This window comes from Melitaea cinxia, chromosome 16 (assembly GCF_905220565.1).
Source record: "Melitaea cinxia chromosome 16, ilMelCinx1.1, whole genome shotgun sequence".
Taxonomy (NCBI): Eukaryota; Metazoa; Arthropoda; class Insecta; order Lepidoptera; family Nymphalidae; genus Melitaea; species Melitaea cinxia.
Window position 1 is genome coordinate 12,164,911 of NC_059409.1, and position 16,753 is coordinate 12,181,663.

At 37.8% G+C, this 16,753-nt stretch overlaps 1 protein-coding gene across 1 annotated transcript in view; it reads left to right on the top strand.

Annotated features, from left to right (window-relative positions):
* The window catches only part of LOC123661120 (disheveled-associated activator of morphogenesis 1), a 35,209-nt gene that overhangs the window by 4,913 nt on the left and 13,543 nt on the right, over window positions 1-16,753 (top strand). The window contains exons 2-6 of the mRNA XM_045596115.1: window positions 14,075-14,242; window positions 14,703-14,921; window positions 15,253-15,393; window positions 15,601-15,829; window positions 15,991-16,218. Of these exons, the coding sequence (XP_045452071.1) occupies window positions 14,075-14,242; window positions 14,703-14,921; window positions 15,253-15,393; window positions 15,601-15,829; window positions 15,991-16,218 (985 nt within the window). The remainder of the gene's footprint in view (window positions 1-14,074; window positions 14,243-14,702; window positions 14,922-15,252; window positions 15,394-15,600; window positions 15,830-15,990; window positions 16,219-16,753) is intronic.

Consider the following 16,753-nt stretch of genomic DNA (forward strand, 5'->3'; position numbering starts at 1 on the left):
TTAAATAAAATTAATACGCAATGTAATGTGTTTCTTTAAGTTTAGCCACAAAAAAATAGTTGTTACAAGTAATTGACTAGACTACAGTTTGTTATTGGACACTAATAGGTAAAATTTAAATGAAAAGGAGCTAAGGCTTTTTAATTTATTTTGTTATTTATCTTATTTGTATTAGAGTTTAAAGTCTTAGTATGTTTTAATACATTAATATGAGTATACTTATACCCTTCCCATATTGTCCGTGAGCTTTTCATGTACCAATTGGCAGGTACACCATACACATACGTGAAATTGAAAAAAGTAAACTTTATTTAAAGTTACGTACAGTTTTAAGTTTTAATTTTACTATACGAAGATGATTCGTGTTTGTCACAAAGCATAAATATTACATCATAAAGCTGGCAAAGCATATTACATATTAAAGCATAAAGCTGGGCTCTCCCCCCATGAATGATTCCGTGATATTTAGAAAGTGTATTAAAAAAATCGTCCCCTTATCATATGTAGTTAACTAAGCAACTTCTCCTTATTTGCGAACGTATTTTGTGTAATACAACGAACGTATATTACAACCCCTAATGTGATATTTTAACTTTTATTATGTTCTTCAAAAAAGATTCTTTATGTCGCGTTAGCAAGTTTATAAAAATAACTTATATTAGTTTTGTTGAATAATACCATTATCTGATTATTCGCTTCTCGTATTTTCTAGTATTTTATTTTCTTTTGAGATATTGTTTTATTTACACAATATACAAGCAGCGTAATCGTTGATCTACTTTTTAGAAGATATTTTATAGAACCAGTTCATAGTGTAATTCTTTATTATCTATCTTTTGTTATCAATCATTTTTCTTTTATTGAAACTATGATTTTTCATCAGCGTAAATGATAGCTATTCCAATATTAATTAAGAGGAGGGCACGAAGTGGGAGCTGACTGAGGGATGAGACTTTGTGTAGATGTAGTACTCCTTTAAGGTATTCTATATTCTAAGTTATGCCCTTAAAGTTTCCTACGCAGTTATAATAGAAGTTATCGACATTCTAGTAACGATTGAAATAGTCTAATAGGTAAAGCGCTGGCTTGTCGTGTTTTAGTTATGTTTGTAAATCTCACGTCTCATATCTTCTTTCCAGAACGTATGTATTTTTTTTTTTACTTTTGTTAGTTACATAAATTCATATAGAAGTTTAAACATTAATTATAATCACTGTTTTATTTTTAAATTAAAGACGAACGTCTGTAGGTACCTACATATATGATGAGATATGTATGTGTGGAAAGTGAACTGTTGAGGTCTTTTTGAAGCTCTTATATTAAAAAAAAATGTTCGAATGAATGTTTGTTCTCGCATCTGTACTATAAAATAGATGATATTTGATGTCGAAAGATTCGAATTTAATCAGCCTAGATTCGAATTACGTTAAATTATTACGTATTACGTACTCTTGGTCGTCTTGGCCCTTACATATACCTATTTTCAAAGTTCAAAGTTCGTATCTCCAATTACCTATATAAAGCGAGCAGCCATTTTTATCTTAAGCGTTATCTAACTGGACCAAAATATTCAACGCTTGACAAGTAATCAACATGAAAATTATTAAGTAACAATTTGAATTACCCTGTCGATTATAAGTGGTTTATATAAAAAGAAAGTGGCACGTTTTTGACAGGTATATTAGTAGTTTGAAGTTTGGTTCCGATGTACGAGATATGACGGTTATGTAGTTGATATGGAATCGATGTTACATAAACATCGCATGCCACTTTCACTTAGACATGATTGTGATTGATTAGTCGTACGGCTTGATAAAGTAGATTGAAATGCACGAGGATTAGTATAGGTGATGAGCGATGCAATCTATTTCTTTCCATCCCGCTAAGTTTATGCGCGTCAAGGAAAACGATAAAGATAATCCATTGCGCTTTCTCTATTATTATATTTTGTTTATTTTTTTGTTTATTGTGAATTGTTGGAGTGATGATTAAAATATCTATGAAATAAAATGTTTATACTATTAGATTATTAAACCATGTTCTTTACACGTGATAAAATACGCGATTCTTAGATATCCCTATATTAAATTTCGCCTAAAAGAGAAATAATAATTTAAACTCACTAATTTTTTTAACCTAGTAATAATTTCAATATTGGTTAATTTCGCTTTTAAAACGACTATTTCTATCTTCTCTGATTTCAAATATGTTCCTATTATCTTACGTATTGTTATATTTATTACGTAGTATAGATCTGTACACTCCATTGATTGATAGAAATAAAAATGAAGAGCCGAAATGTATGAGCGCGCGGAACTTGCAAACTAATGCATCAAATCGTACCTATGTCTTTTTGTTGTATACGTTATTGTCAGAACAAGAATAGTATATTTTTTTTAAGAAATAGATATATTCGATATGTGTTTACAATGTATTCGATAGAAAGCCGACTGGGTCAGTTAGTGTAATATAAATTTTACGTTCTATACTTCTTGTATCGTTTTGTACAATAACTAGATAAATACTTTAAATGTTAAATATACATTCGTAGAGCAATTTGTAATCGAATTACAAATTGGAAATATTAATTCGATATGGCGTTTCAGTAAATATAAGTTATTTGCACCTGATCGAAATGGTAATGACTTCCGTCGCGGTCGGTGATATTGACTCTATCGTTGAACGTATGTAGGTAAATATTAACGTGTCAATATTATTAGTACTATTACACATACTTTGTTTAATGAAAAAAAAAAAAAAAATAGCATGAAAATTATTACATACTAGCTGATCCGGAGATACAGCTATTTTTTTATAATTTAATTGTCTACAAACCTTGTCTTGAAAATAAAGAACACAAAATCAAAGAAGTACGTTACAATTTGGCGCCGTGGGTCGTTTAAAAGTTATCCGCGTACATACATTTCATCGATTCATTTCTATTCGTATAGGTAGATTAATTTAACTAGGTAATTATTACTTATTTTTATCATTACATTCTTTTTTAGGTCCAAAGTTTCATTTAAAAGGTTCCTTATTTTTGAGCGTGAACAGACATTAAGTGGTGCAGTTAAGCTCTGAATTTCCTTATGCATAAAAATTACTTTTTGATGAAGTTTTAAAGATTATCGACGTAAAGATTAAAATTTTCTGTCAAAAACAAATGAAATGATGATGAAATGAAATGGTCTTGTAAATAATTAGTAAATAATGAAAAGAACAACTTAATTAAATACCCTGTCTTATTCAATAATTAATAAAGTTTTATATACATTAGTAGTTTATTTTTTTTATTTATTTTTTTTTTTTATACATAGATAGGCTGGCGTTTGACCGCTATTTCACCTGATGATAAGTGAAAATGCGGTCTAAGATGGAGCACGCTTACCTAGAAGTAACCTATTCACTCGCGACTTAAAGATCCCCAGGTCATAGCTTTCAGGAAACACAGACGCTGGTAGAGAGTTCCATTCTTTGGCCGTACGGATCAAGAATGTACTAGCGAATCGCTTAGTGCGTATAGGGGGAATGTCAACCATATAAGGGTGACGAAACGCAGAGCGTCTGGTTGTACGATGATGGAAGGGGGAGGGAGGAATCAGGTCATGGAGTTCTTGCGCACACTCTCCGAAGTGTATCCGATAAAAAACCGACAGGCCGGCCACCCTACGCCGATGATGTAAGCTTTGCAGCTTTTTGGCGACCAGTGCATCGTCACCGATGAGCCTCCTGGCTCGTCTCTCAATTGATTCAAGAAGCTCCAGCTGGTACTTGGCTGAACCATCCCAAAGATGAGAGCAGTACTCCATGCATGATCGAACTTGTGCTTGATATAAATTCAGAAGCTGTTCCGGAGTGAAGTACCGTCTCACCTTCGCGAGGACGCCCAGTTTTTTGGCAGCTGTTTGAGCTTTTGCCTCTATGTACGAGCCAAAATTGAGGGTGGATGTTAGAGTAACGCCAAGAAGCTCCAGGTGGTCGGATATGGGCACGGGCACACCTCGGAAAGAGGGAGTCAGTTGGAAAGGACTCCGTTTTGCCGAGAAGAGACACGCCTGGGTCTTAGAGGCGTTGAACTTGACCAGATTTGCATCACCCCAATCAGAGACGGCTTTAAGGGACAAGTTCAGACGCTGAATCATGGCTTCCCTCAGCGACTGGATCTCAGACCCACTCGCTCGTGCGTCGGATATGTAACGCTCGACAACGGTGCTGTCATCTGCATACCCAAAGGTCCCGGGTTTGAGCAGGTCGTTGATGTGCAGCAAGAATAGCGTTGCCGAGAGTACAGACCCCTGAGGGACCCCGGCATTGATGACCAAACGATCGGACTCGCAACCGTCTATAACCACGCGAATTGATCGATCCCTCAGGAAGTCAGATATCCAAACACAGAGAGAAGCGGGTAGGCCGTATGAGGGAAGTTTGCTAATAAGGCCATCGTGCCAGACCCTGTCAAATGCCTTCGAGATGTCGAGCGAGACCGCTATGGCTTCCCCGTGTTTCTCGATAGCCTCACTCCAAATGTGTGTGGCATACGCGAGAAGATCACCCGTGGACCGCTTGCGGCGAAAACCGAACTGTCGGTCGCTAAGAAGATCGTTCTCCTCAAGGTGTGCCAGGAGCCGATTATTCAGTATACGTTCCATACTCTTACAGAGTATGGACGTTATGGAAATAGGTCTGTAGTTGACAGGGTCAGCTCGACTGCCCCTTTTGGGCACAGGCTGCACGTTAGCTTGCTTCCAGGCTTTCGGCACTTGTCCTGTCGCTAGAGAGAGACGAAACAGACGTGTCAGGATTGGAGACAACTCAGGTGCGTTTTTAAGTTTTAAGTACTATGGCAGGTATTCCGTCAGGACCACTAGCTTTGTTCACGTCCAGATTGCGCAAGGTTTTAAGGACCTCTTTTTGACGAATTCGGACTTCAGACATAGACGTCTCGCATCGAATCGAAGAAATTGGAGGTGTGGCGCTGCCTGAGTCTAAACATGAGGATTCCGCAAAGAGATTTGCAAATAGGTTTGCCTTCTCCTCTGCGGTGTGGGCTAGTGACCCATCGGGTTTTAGCAGTGGAGGTAGTGAGGGGCGACAGAAGTTCGACTCAACCGACTTAGCCAGGGACCAAAAGGCCTTACTACCAGGTGGGTATGCGAAAGCCTAGTCCCAATTCTGCCAATGTGGTCAAATCGAGCCCTCCGCAGAGCCTTCTTGCAGGACTTGGCAGCTCTATTATAGGCTTTCTTCCTCTGGCTCACGTCTGTTGTCTTGTGGTTACGAGCATCGACCCAGGCCAGGTAAGCAGTGTTCTTTTCTGCTTCAGCACGAGAACAGTCAGAGTTGAACCAGGGTCGAGCTGCCACGGAGGCTGAAGCGTCAGTGAATGGAATGTAATACTCCATTCCCTGACGCAGCACATCAGCCACAGCATTCGCACATGACGAAGGATCATCAGAGGAGAAGCAAATCTGCCGCCACGGGTACGATGCAAAGAAAGAACGCATCTCATCCCAATCTGCTGACTTGTATCGCCATATTCGCCGGGTGCCTTTGGGGCAGGGAAAGGGCGGCGAATAAAAGGATACAGACTTCACCAGACAGTGGTCGGAGCTGCCTAAAGGCGATGAGACCGAAACCGAATAGCGGTCCGGATCTGTTGTCAGCAGTAGGTCCAAACAGTTGGCAATATGCGTGTCAACATCGGGTACCCTAGTTGCTTCTCGGACTAACTGGGTGAGATTGAGCGTTGAAGCGAGGTTGCGAATCTCTCTACCAGCGTGGTCAGTGTGCTGGTATGGGAATAGCCACTCTTGGTGGTGGGCGTTAAAGTTTCCCAGCATTACCAATTGAGCAGTAGGATACCGCTGCTGAGCCGCGTCAGTCGCCTCACTAAGGTGTTGCATAAGCCTGGTTGTCTCCACATCTCCGCTGTGTGAACGGTAAACACAGACGTAAAGAATTTTCGCCACTCCTGTATCCACCAAAACCCATAAGTTGGAGAAGTTGGGGTCTTCAAGATTACGGAGACGCCGGCAGCATATGTCGTCGCGGGTATATAAGCAAACGCCCGCGCGTGGCTTAAAATTATGCTCCAAGGTATATCCCGGGTAACATAAGTATGCCGTGTCAGACGGACTGCCGATCTGCGTCTCCGAGAGGAACAATAGGGCCGGTTTCTCAGTCTCGAGATGGTGGTGGACTGCAACGAGATTGGAGTGCAAACCTCGAATGTTGGAGAGGTGCACTGATAATGAGAGGGAGTGCAACCGCTGTGCTGCCTTGTTTTTGTACCTCTTAGTCATATATAACGAGTGAAGGAAGGCGAGAAGAAGGCAGTGAAATGAGGCTCCACGCAACTAACCCCCAGACTACCACCGGATCACCGCGCCGGAAAGGGGATTGGACTGGAGACTGCGGGGACGCCCGAGCCCCCCCGAAGATGTCCACCGGGCCCTCTCGTCCGGTCGCCAACCGGCACGATGGCGCATCCCGGGATTTTTCGACAGTTGGCGGGGCAGCCTTTCGTGTGTGGCTAGCACATTAATTGGGCCCCCAACTACCTGCGGTCGGCCAGCGGTGCACCGTGCCTCGGATCCCGCTACCCTCCAATTCCAATCACCACAGCGCAGCGGCACCAGTGCAAGTCAGTCCGGTCAATTCGCGCGGAACAACTATTTCGACCCAACTTCTGAGTCGGCTACACTGATCAAAGTACCGAAACACGAAACCGCTTGACGGTACGACTTTGTTCAGTGGGTGGTCGCGAGCCGTCGGCCAGAGCTTACCACCAGTATGTCACCTGATTAGCACCACCCGGGGACCACGTGTAGGGTTTCGCAACGGGGTATACACCTACGGACGAGGGCGACTCAGTCCCCAAAAACTTATTATAATAGTCTCCTATTCTCGTAAATTGTAATTGAGAAAGTCAAGCAATACGCATCTTTAAGTTCTTGTAGTAAGGTTTAAAAATATCAAATTACATATATACTTCTGGTAGCTTTCTCTGATTCCTTGTTGACAGCGTGATGGGCAGCCCTACCGATCGGAGTTATTAATGATTTCTCTTAATTATACTCGATGTTTTCACTTTGCCAGCTTATATCATTTGTAATGTTTCTAATATACTTATTCCATTGTAATGGGTTAGAGGGAAATCTGAGTTTGATTATCTTCACATCTATAGAAATAAACAAAATTGGAGTGTTTGTTTCTAATATTAAAATAACTGATTTTTATGAAATGCATATGGATGTATACACGGTACATATACCAAAATGTAATTTTTAAAATTTTTGTCTGTCTGTCAGTCTATCTGTTTGTTCCGGCTAATCTCTGAAACGGCTAGACCGATTTTGACGGGACTTTCACTGGCTGATAGCTAATGTAATAAGGATTAACTTAGGCTACTTTTATTTTAGAAATGTATGTATTTTATAGCTCTGCGAACTGAAACATAACTTTTTTTGTTAAATTCCACGCGGACGAAGTCGCGCGCATAGCTGTCATTATTATAATCAGCGTCGGTCGTAGTTATTACGTTAATGGTACTGTTACAGCTGAAAAATTCGTGAGTTTGTTTGTTTAGATGCTATAAAGTTTGTTTTATTTATTTTTTATTTCGAAAGGTTTTTACTAATGTAGTTATTTTCGTTACAAATTCTTTTTGCTATTTACCAAATATTTGAATTAAATAAATATTTAAAAAATATATAATAGTATATCGAAATGTATTTTGTGGGGTTGGGTGTTTATGAGCTATACACCGTCGCATTACTACTCGAAACTAACAGTAACCTTTACACCGTAAATATTGATATTTTAATACAAATACACAAATCAAAAATTTTTGTTACGACTGTTGTGGAGTAGTTAGAATGTCGAATTTGAGGTAATCCATTGGATAATTAAGACATTGTAACAATGTTCCTGGTCTTTATCGTAATACGAGAGCGACCGCACGACGTCGTGCTGCGGTCGGGCCGTGGTTCGACGAGACTTCGAAGTGACTAGAATTCATTGAAATATTTTAATATTATCAAGTACCTATTATAATTGTAGTTTACAATCATATCTCAATAGGTAACTCGAGTTCTTGTAATATCTCGTAATTGGTTATTGTAAATGTTTCGAAATTATATTATTTTTGGTTACGAGTTAAGTTGGTGGTTGAAGGTGGTCAATAATTTCATATAGATACTAAATATTATCTAAAATATAACGGGAAAAGTTCAATTTAATTTGATCATTGTGTGATTATTGTTTAATGAAAAGTTTCTAAATTTGAACAACATTTATATCAAATTATTCTTTTATTTAAATAAAAAATACAATCATTTTCTTTAACTAACATGGCATCGTAAACTAAGATGATTCTAATAATCTAGAAATCTTTTGTAAATTTCTAAATTATATTATGAACTTTAAAAGTCGTATAAATTTTAATAATTTTATATGTTTTTACTTTACATTAATAATTTATTATAAGTGACGTGTGAATTTAAATAACACAATTTTTAAATTTTTTATATATTGTATGTCTTAAATAAATATATATTTTTTATTTCAATTGAAATTAGTCAATTAGCTCAATTGCCTCGTAAATATTTTTTTATTGCAATATGATGTATAAATTTTTATAAAGTTTTATAGTCTCGTTTTAAATCTATCGTGAATATATCGAAGAAACCTTGACACAGCGTAGTCACGATCTGCATTCATTGTGACACCGTCCATCCCCGTCACCCATATTTAATAGATCGATCGAGACAAGCCTAGCTTCAACACACGAACTTAAACTCCACATCGACACTATCGTAATTTATATAAACGTTTGTTTTATAGAGATTTTTTTAGGGGTCAAGTTTATTTAGTTTATTTTAAAGAGATGTGACTTTGTACCTAGAAACGGTATGTTTACATTTCAAAGTTTTTTTTTACTATTTGTATTATTGATGTAGACACAATTCAAGCTGTTCTAAAGAAAAATAGGTATTTTGAGAATTATATTAAAAATAGACAAAATTTTATCTGTACTAATATTATAAAGCTTAAAAGCTTGTTTGTTTGTTTAAACCCGTTCGAATTGAAAAATTCTTTTTGTGTTGGATAGCCCATTAGAAAGCTATAGGCGTGGTGTGGGTTTATAGGCTTTAATTAATTAGGGCACACAGTTTTTAAATAACGACGCATCGACGATATGGTTACAGAAACTGGGCGATGAGCTTAGTGGTCGTGGTCTCTCCCGCATATGGCAAATATTTGTATTAAATGGTTAATTTAGCCTGTAGCATTCCTCTGCTGCACGGGTTGGAGCTTCATTCACAACGCTGCTCCACTGCAGTTTCGCAGATATATTTCTTCCCCGCTATGAGTAACGATCGCTATTAGGTGTTTATAACGACGACATGACTGACTGCTTAACGTTCTCTCCGAGGCACAGTGGGGAGAGATACACTCAGAGAGGAAAGAAATATTTGTATAATACAAAAACAAATGTACAACCCCTAAATATAGATTCCCATCTAACCCCCAACCGACGGTGTTTAGGAGCCCGCGGCACACGCCACTACACCAGAGCGGTGTCAAAACAGAAACGTTTTTAACCCACGCAAAGTCAAGTCCAGACGGTAGTATTTATTTATAAAGCAAGCTCGTAACGCGCTAATAACAATAATTCACAGAAAACTAGCTACACTAAGCTTTCTATGGAACGTGTCAGTAGAAAGGAAGCTCTAGGCTTTTCACACAAATGTAAATATACAAGTATAACGCTTTCGTGGAACAGCTATTCTGTGTACGATGTACGCGCTCCGTGTATAATACGTAAGCTTGAGTTTGTATTTCGTCTATATGTGTTTAGAAAAAGTCGTGAAATAGTGAATAATATTGAATGCAGGTGTGCGTCTTTATATTTTATCGACGACGCATTGGCTCAATGGTTACAACTCTGGCTTGCGGCTGTTGCGTTGACGATTGCGGGTTCGATCCCGTACATGACATACATTTGCATTGATCATGCAAATGTTTGTCGTAGTGGGGGGTGTTTGCTAGTGTATTTTGTATGTTTTACTCCTGTGTCGAGGGTTCGGAAACAGTGACGGCCGTTGAGTGTCACACGTTTTAGGTTTGTGCTTTCAAACAATCGAGCTTAGTGAAAAATATTTTTTTTGTTTGATACCGTTATACGTTATAGTTTGTGAGAAATTGGTGAAGAGAGACCCTTACAGTATTCGTTGTGTGTGTTACCAACACTTTTCAATATTAGTCTCGTTCCTGCCTATTATTGAGCAAGTTTCTCGTTCCAGTGCAACTTCTGTAGTTTATTCGAGATTTCACACGTTATCTTTGACGATAGTTCTCGAAATTAAGAATTTTACGTTTATTGTAAATTACCGTTTTATTGCTAACAGTCGAATGCAAATGAACCATACTACCGTAATGTAACAAATCGATTACATTTCCATGATAATTAGTAGTGGTTTACTTAAAGTAGCTGTTTAAAGAGGAGAATAATGTATTTTATATAGGTATGTGTAGGTTGTAATATGCTTTGTAGCCTTAAGTTTTTCATATTAATGTACGGGTACCAAAGCATTATTATGTTTGCAAATTATTAAAAAATTATTAAAATACAATCGATTTTTAAAAGGCAAGATGATAAATAAAGATTACCTTTTTATTAAATACGAACATATTTGGACGTGACAACGTCTAATGAATCGATGAATGTCGGCGGCTTGCACAAAAAAGGATGACTCATTGAGTTACGCTCATTGTCCCGTTAAGCTCAGTGATAGTCGCTCAGTGATAGTATCACTCGATTACTGTATACTATCATTCGATTACTGTATACTATCACTCGATTACTGTATACTATCACTCGATTACTGTATACTATCACTCGATTACTGTATACTATCACTCGATTACTGTATACTATCACTCGATTACTGTATACTATCATTCGATTACTGTATACTATCACTCCATTGGTCTATACGTCCGAGAAGATGTGTTTTGTTAAGACGTTGTCACGTTAAACTATCGTCCGTAAACTAACATTACAGACAACCAAATTTTTGAAGTGAATATTATCTTTCTCAAGCAAGTCTTATTCCTCTGCTCATAGTTTTATATAACCATACTGTTAATAGAGAATAGTAGGTATAGTAGGATTGTCTCTTGCGTATAATGTAACTATTTATTGTAATTCAATTCAAATATCGATTTCAATCGTCTGGGTGATCTTTCTCCGTCGCCTTGCGGGCTCTACGAACAACTCAATTCGATCTTTCTGGTTATTCTCTTCCAACCTTGCGGACCCTTCCACAATCGTTGGTAGTTATCTATAGGTCTACTATAAATTCGTCACTTAGTTAATTTCGAAATAAAATGCCACTGCGGCGGGCGCGGCTATAAATCGTCCTGTGCGTTATTACACCAAGACAAAGCAAATTTTTTAGCGAGTGCAGTGATCCGGGAGTTATGAGATGATTGTGATTACGGTCATTATTCTAAATGCCATGACATGGTCCGTAATTAGCTAGTTCAGTCGCAACGACGCGAATTAAAACATTCCTCTTTGATGAAATGTACTGAAAGTGTTGTAAAGGAATAAGAAATATTTAGCTTATAACGTAAAATACCTAGTTGGTCAAATTGCAACTAATTAAGCAATAGTAAAACCGTGACTATAACTGTTACATGTATTTTTACCTTGTTACTTCGTTTACGCCATCTGATTTATGCGACCTTTGTTTTATTCTGTAATTAGGTTCTTGCCACGTTAAAGAGTGTCTTGATCGCATATCTATATATATCATTACATAGTATATAACAAAGTCGCTTCCCGCTGTCTGTATATTTAGATCTTTAAAACTACGCAACGGATTTTGATGCGGTTTTCTTTAGTAAATAGAGTGAATCCAGTGGAAGGTTTATATATGTATAATACATGCATAATATAGTAGAAGAACTGATAGTTTTTCCAACTGCGCGAAGCCGGGGCGGGTTGCTAGTAGCATATATTTATAATCGTACTGCCTCAGTATTAATATAAGTATTTCCGAAAAGTTTTTTGTCATACCTTAAAATTAATTAAAAAGTTATTACCAGCAAAATTATAATAATCAATATTCAAGATTGGAATGCAAGCGTTATTACTAATTTGTAATGCGTGTTATGTGTGGGCGTACATTAAAAATACGTCAAAGTATATAATTTGTTCGTTTAAGACATCAATTTGTTATCCGTTTCGCTGTCAGCTGAGTGACAATTTTCTGATAGTTTATTCTTTTCGGACGTTATTGTGTACTTCTTAGGTGTGTTCGAACCTTGACATTCTTTAATGGTAGACACCTTGACAGATTGGTACCTCCTCCCGAAAATAGGTGACTCGGTGTCTACATTACTACCGAATTGTTGTTTAACATAATAATTTTAATATAACTTGATATATTCACAAGGCATTTTTGTTTCCTTCTTTTGCTGGCAAATATTCTTATAAATAGTAGTTTTCTTGAGTCTGCAACAAATGTTCCATTTTTAATAATTGATTCTGTTCGTGATATTTAGTAAGCAGTGAAATCAATCTTGTTTTATTTTTATAATAAATTTTTTAACTTTTATTTGACTCGTCATAACTAAAATTGTTATAGATTGAAATCGTGATGGGTTACATTAACTACAATACATATTTACTAAATATTAACAATTAAGGATCCGTTTTTAAATATTATCAATTTAAGCGCAAGATAAATCAAGGACCCGCAGTGGAGCTGTATAACTTTGTTGATTTTATATAGTTGTAAGTTGTGTACAGTGGTACACAACTTATACACAAGATGGCGCGAGGCGTCATTTAGATCAGATTAGCACTTATCGACAATTTTAAAAACACTTTCAGAAGTTTTTCGTATGAAAACGTGTAAGGTACTGCACTGTAATAATTTCTAATCTCCATTTTGTTACGAAATGATTGATATTAAAATGAAAGCGACAATCATCGGCCGATCCGTTATGTCACTCAGATTAGTTCCGATGACTTGTACAATCATTTCTCACGTGTAACGTTTTAACACGTGTACTCATTGAATAACACTTCTAAAATCAATGAAATAAATTCATAAAGTTAGGAAACGGTTAGAGCCATGTGTCTATAACGCAAGCTGTTTGGTACTTACAAAAAAAGCAATCCGTCGTACCAATTTTTAAATATCGATGTTGATGTTTTGATTGCATTCAATTCATTAATCTTTTCTGCCAACATTTCCTTTCGATTTCTGGGTATTTGTGTGAAGGTCTTCAAGGGCCTTAGATCCGGTCCAACTGATTCGGTTCGAGGTATTTCTCATCTGATTTTGGATTACTGAATAACCAAATATATATGTTAATTACTGATAATTAATCGTTCGTTATGCTTATATTGGTTTTGATTGAACGACGTTCCGTTCAAATAGTTGTTTTTGCATTTTTTTTTTCGTAAATCGGAAACTTGGCCTTATAAGAAGAAAAAATTGTGGTTAAAAGAATTATGTTCGATAAATTTCGAGTTAGTTTAAGTTAGACGACGCGTTAGCGCAGTGGTAATAGCACTGGCTGTTGCGCTGGCGGTCGCGGGTTCGATTCCCGCTCACGACAGACATTTGTATCGACCATATTTATGTTAGTCGTGGTCTGGGAGCTGATGTTTGTGTATTGTATGTGTTTCCGGACCCCCAGTACAGGAGAAAATCCGACTGGGGGATCCGTTGAGTGTGAAGCGTTTGTTAATTCTTCATTTTTAGTATTCTGTAAGAGTTTAAGTTTTTTCTTCTCAATAACATTGAAGACAGCTTCTTAGTCTAAAATAAAGTACGGATTCATGTCCTTTTTCTAAAGGTCGTCTGGAAGAGATCGCTCTTTAGCGATAAGACCGCCTTTTGTACACATTCTTTTTTCTTGCATATATTATGTTACATGTATTGTTTCTGGTTGTACAATATAGTGTATTTGTATTTGTATGGATTAGAATAAAAATAATTTAGTTCAAAGCGAATTAAATATTAAAATTATATTCGTTTGTCTTTTACAGGAAGAGTTGGACCTTACAGCGGTTAATAAAGCAGCGATGATGGAGTTGCCGGCTGCGAAGAAGTGGCAGATCTATTGCAGCCGGCGACCACCACCTGGACAAGCACCACCCTTAGCCACAGCGCCACAAGTTGAAGACTACATCAAGGCTCTTAACGAAATTGCTGATGTGAGTTTTTTGAAGTGAAACTTTTTTAGGCGCATGAGGGTAAACATTTTACGGATGAAACGGCAACGTTTCGATGAAACGGCAACGTTTTTGTCGATCTGGATCTGGAACGGAAATCTAAAGCTTTAGAATTGTATAAATATAAACGAGACTTAAAAATTCGTTTGCCAAAGAAGTATCACTTCTGACATGTGTACTTTGTACGCACGCACTTTTTTTAATTTTTACACTGTTGTTTATGTATAATTTGTATGTACATCATCCTACCTGTCGGTCTGGCTCTACCTCAAACCCCTTAGTAGTCAATTTGATGAGCCAAAAGGATATAAACCCCCAGTTCCTTGTTTATATTATTTGGATATAAATGTTTTAAATTCGTTAAGCCCCTATAACTAATATTCAGATGATCTTGTATTTATCGATATTGTATGATGAAATAATAATATATCTTTTTTTACAGGCATTCGCGTCATCAGAAGCCCCCTCAGCAACAGAAGCGTGTGCACTAGTCGACGGTTTGAAGACTGCACTTCGGACGCGGGCGCACAGCTTCGTACTACGTTTCATCAAGCAGGGCGGTCTAGCTGCCTTGTTGGAAGCGCTACAGAGAGCCCCACGAGACGACGCTGCGACGAGACACAACCTCATCGCTGGAATCAAGGCGCTTATGAACAATTCGGTGAGTATTGAGTTCACTTTAATAAACCTGATAGCCACGATCACGATTCAGCTTCTACGTCTCACTGTTGGGCATAAACCTCTTTCCTGTAATGTGGAGCTTAATCTACCACGCTGCTGCATAGCGGATTGGCGGATATATTATATCTTATAATAGGCCCTACTATGAATAACGATCGCTATACGTATGATAACAACACCGAGGCACGGTGATGAGATCCACAAGCACAGATAACAAGAAGGGGGTGGCCCTTCTTGTTATATTTCGATTTTTATCCGAAGCCCGTAAAAAGGTTTTCTTAAAGTTTTTGACAAGTAATCTTTATTCGCAGACGGGTCGAGCTCATGTCCTTGCGCACCCTACGAGTATCGATCTGATCGCACAGTCGATGGACACAGAAAACGTTAAGACAAAAGTTGCTGCCTTGGAAATTTTAGGAGCAGTTTGCCTCGTTCCTGGCGGACATAAGAAGGTAAGGAGTTTTGTCTTCTATTAAGATGTTATCTAGTATTCTCTCTACTCTGAATAGGATTTTAAGATTTACATCAAAGATGAAATATGGCTCGACACTTTCTTTTTTAAAAGAAATATGTTTTGTAAATTTACATAGTTAAATCTATCAAACGAAGCAATAATACAAGATCCATGTACTGAATGGAGCTTAAAATGTTTTTTCCAGGTTTTAGAAGCTATGATTCATTACCAAAAGTACGCGGGCGAAAGAGCTCGTTTTCAAGGTATTGTGAACGAATTAGACCGCAGTACGGGTGCCTATCGTGACGATCTCGGTCTTAAGACCGCTATTATGTCCTTCGTCAACGCTGTATTGAACTATGGTCCCGGCGAAGAAAGCTTGGAATTCAGGCTGCATTTGAGATATGAGCTCCTCATGTTGGGAATACAGCCTGGTGAGTGTTTTTTGCTACTTTATTTAAAAATTCTGTCTTATTTAAAACTTATATAATATGAAGAAAGAAAAAAAATAGTCCCATATTATGGGGTGTCCCATATCACTCTATACTGCGCTATATAAGATAAAATCTTTAATTATCATTTGTTCGATTTTCAGTGATCGAGAAACTTCGAAAATACGAGAACGAGACCCTCGACAGGCACATCGAGTTCTTCGAGATGGTTCGAAACGAAGATGAGAGGGAACTTGCTAGAAGGTTCGATAAGCAGCACGTCGACACGAAGAGTGCTGCCGCTATGTTCGAACTGTTGAGGAGGAAACTCAGCCACACCGCTGCTTACCCCCACCTCCTGTCCATGTTGGAACACCTTTTATTGCTTCCATGTAAGTTTCGCTTTCAGCCTGTAACATCCCACTGCTGGGCATAAGCGTCTTTCTCCACGTAGGAGAAGGATTGGAGCTTAATTGACCACGCTGTAGTAAGTAACGTTCGCTATCAGGTATTTATGATAACAACCGGGACCGACGGCTTAACGTGCTCTCCGAGGCACGCCGGGGAGACGCACAAGTACAGACATCCAAACTGGAAATGAATATTTGTACAAATTTAAATATCCATCCCGACCGGATATCGAACCCGCAAACCGTCGATGTTTTAGGCGAACACTCGCACCACTACACCAAAGAGGTTGTAGTGTCCATATGGGTAGACTGCAAGAAATAATTAAATCAAATCAATCAATCAAATAACAAAAACGCAGCTATGAATCGTTATTTTACATATTAAAATTATATTTATTTATATAATTATCATAGTTATTGTTAGAAGTAAAGCTACCATGAATTTAGAATGTAGATTCTGCAGAGAAGAATCGGCAAGAACCTTCTCAGTTACTCTTTTTAAAAAAAAGTTTGGAAA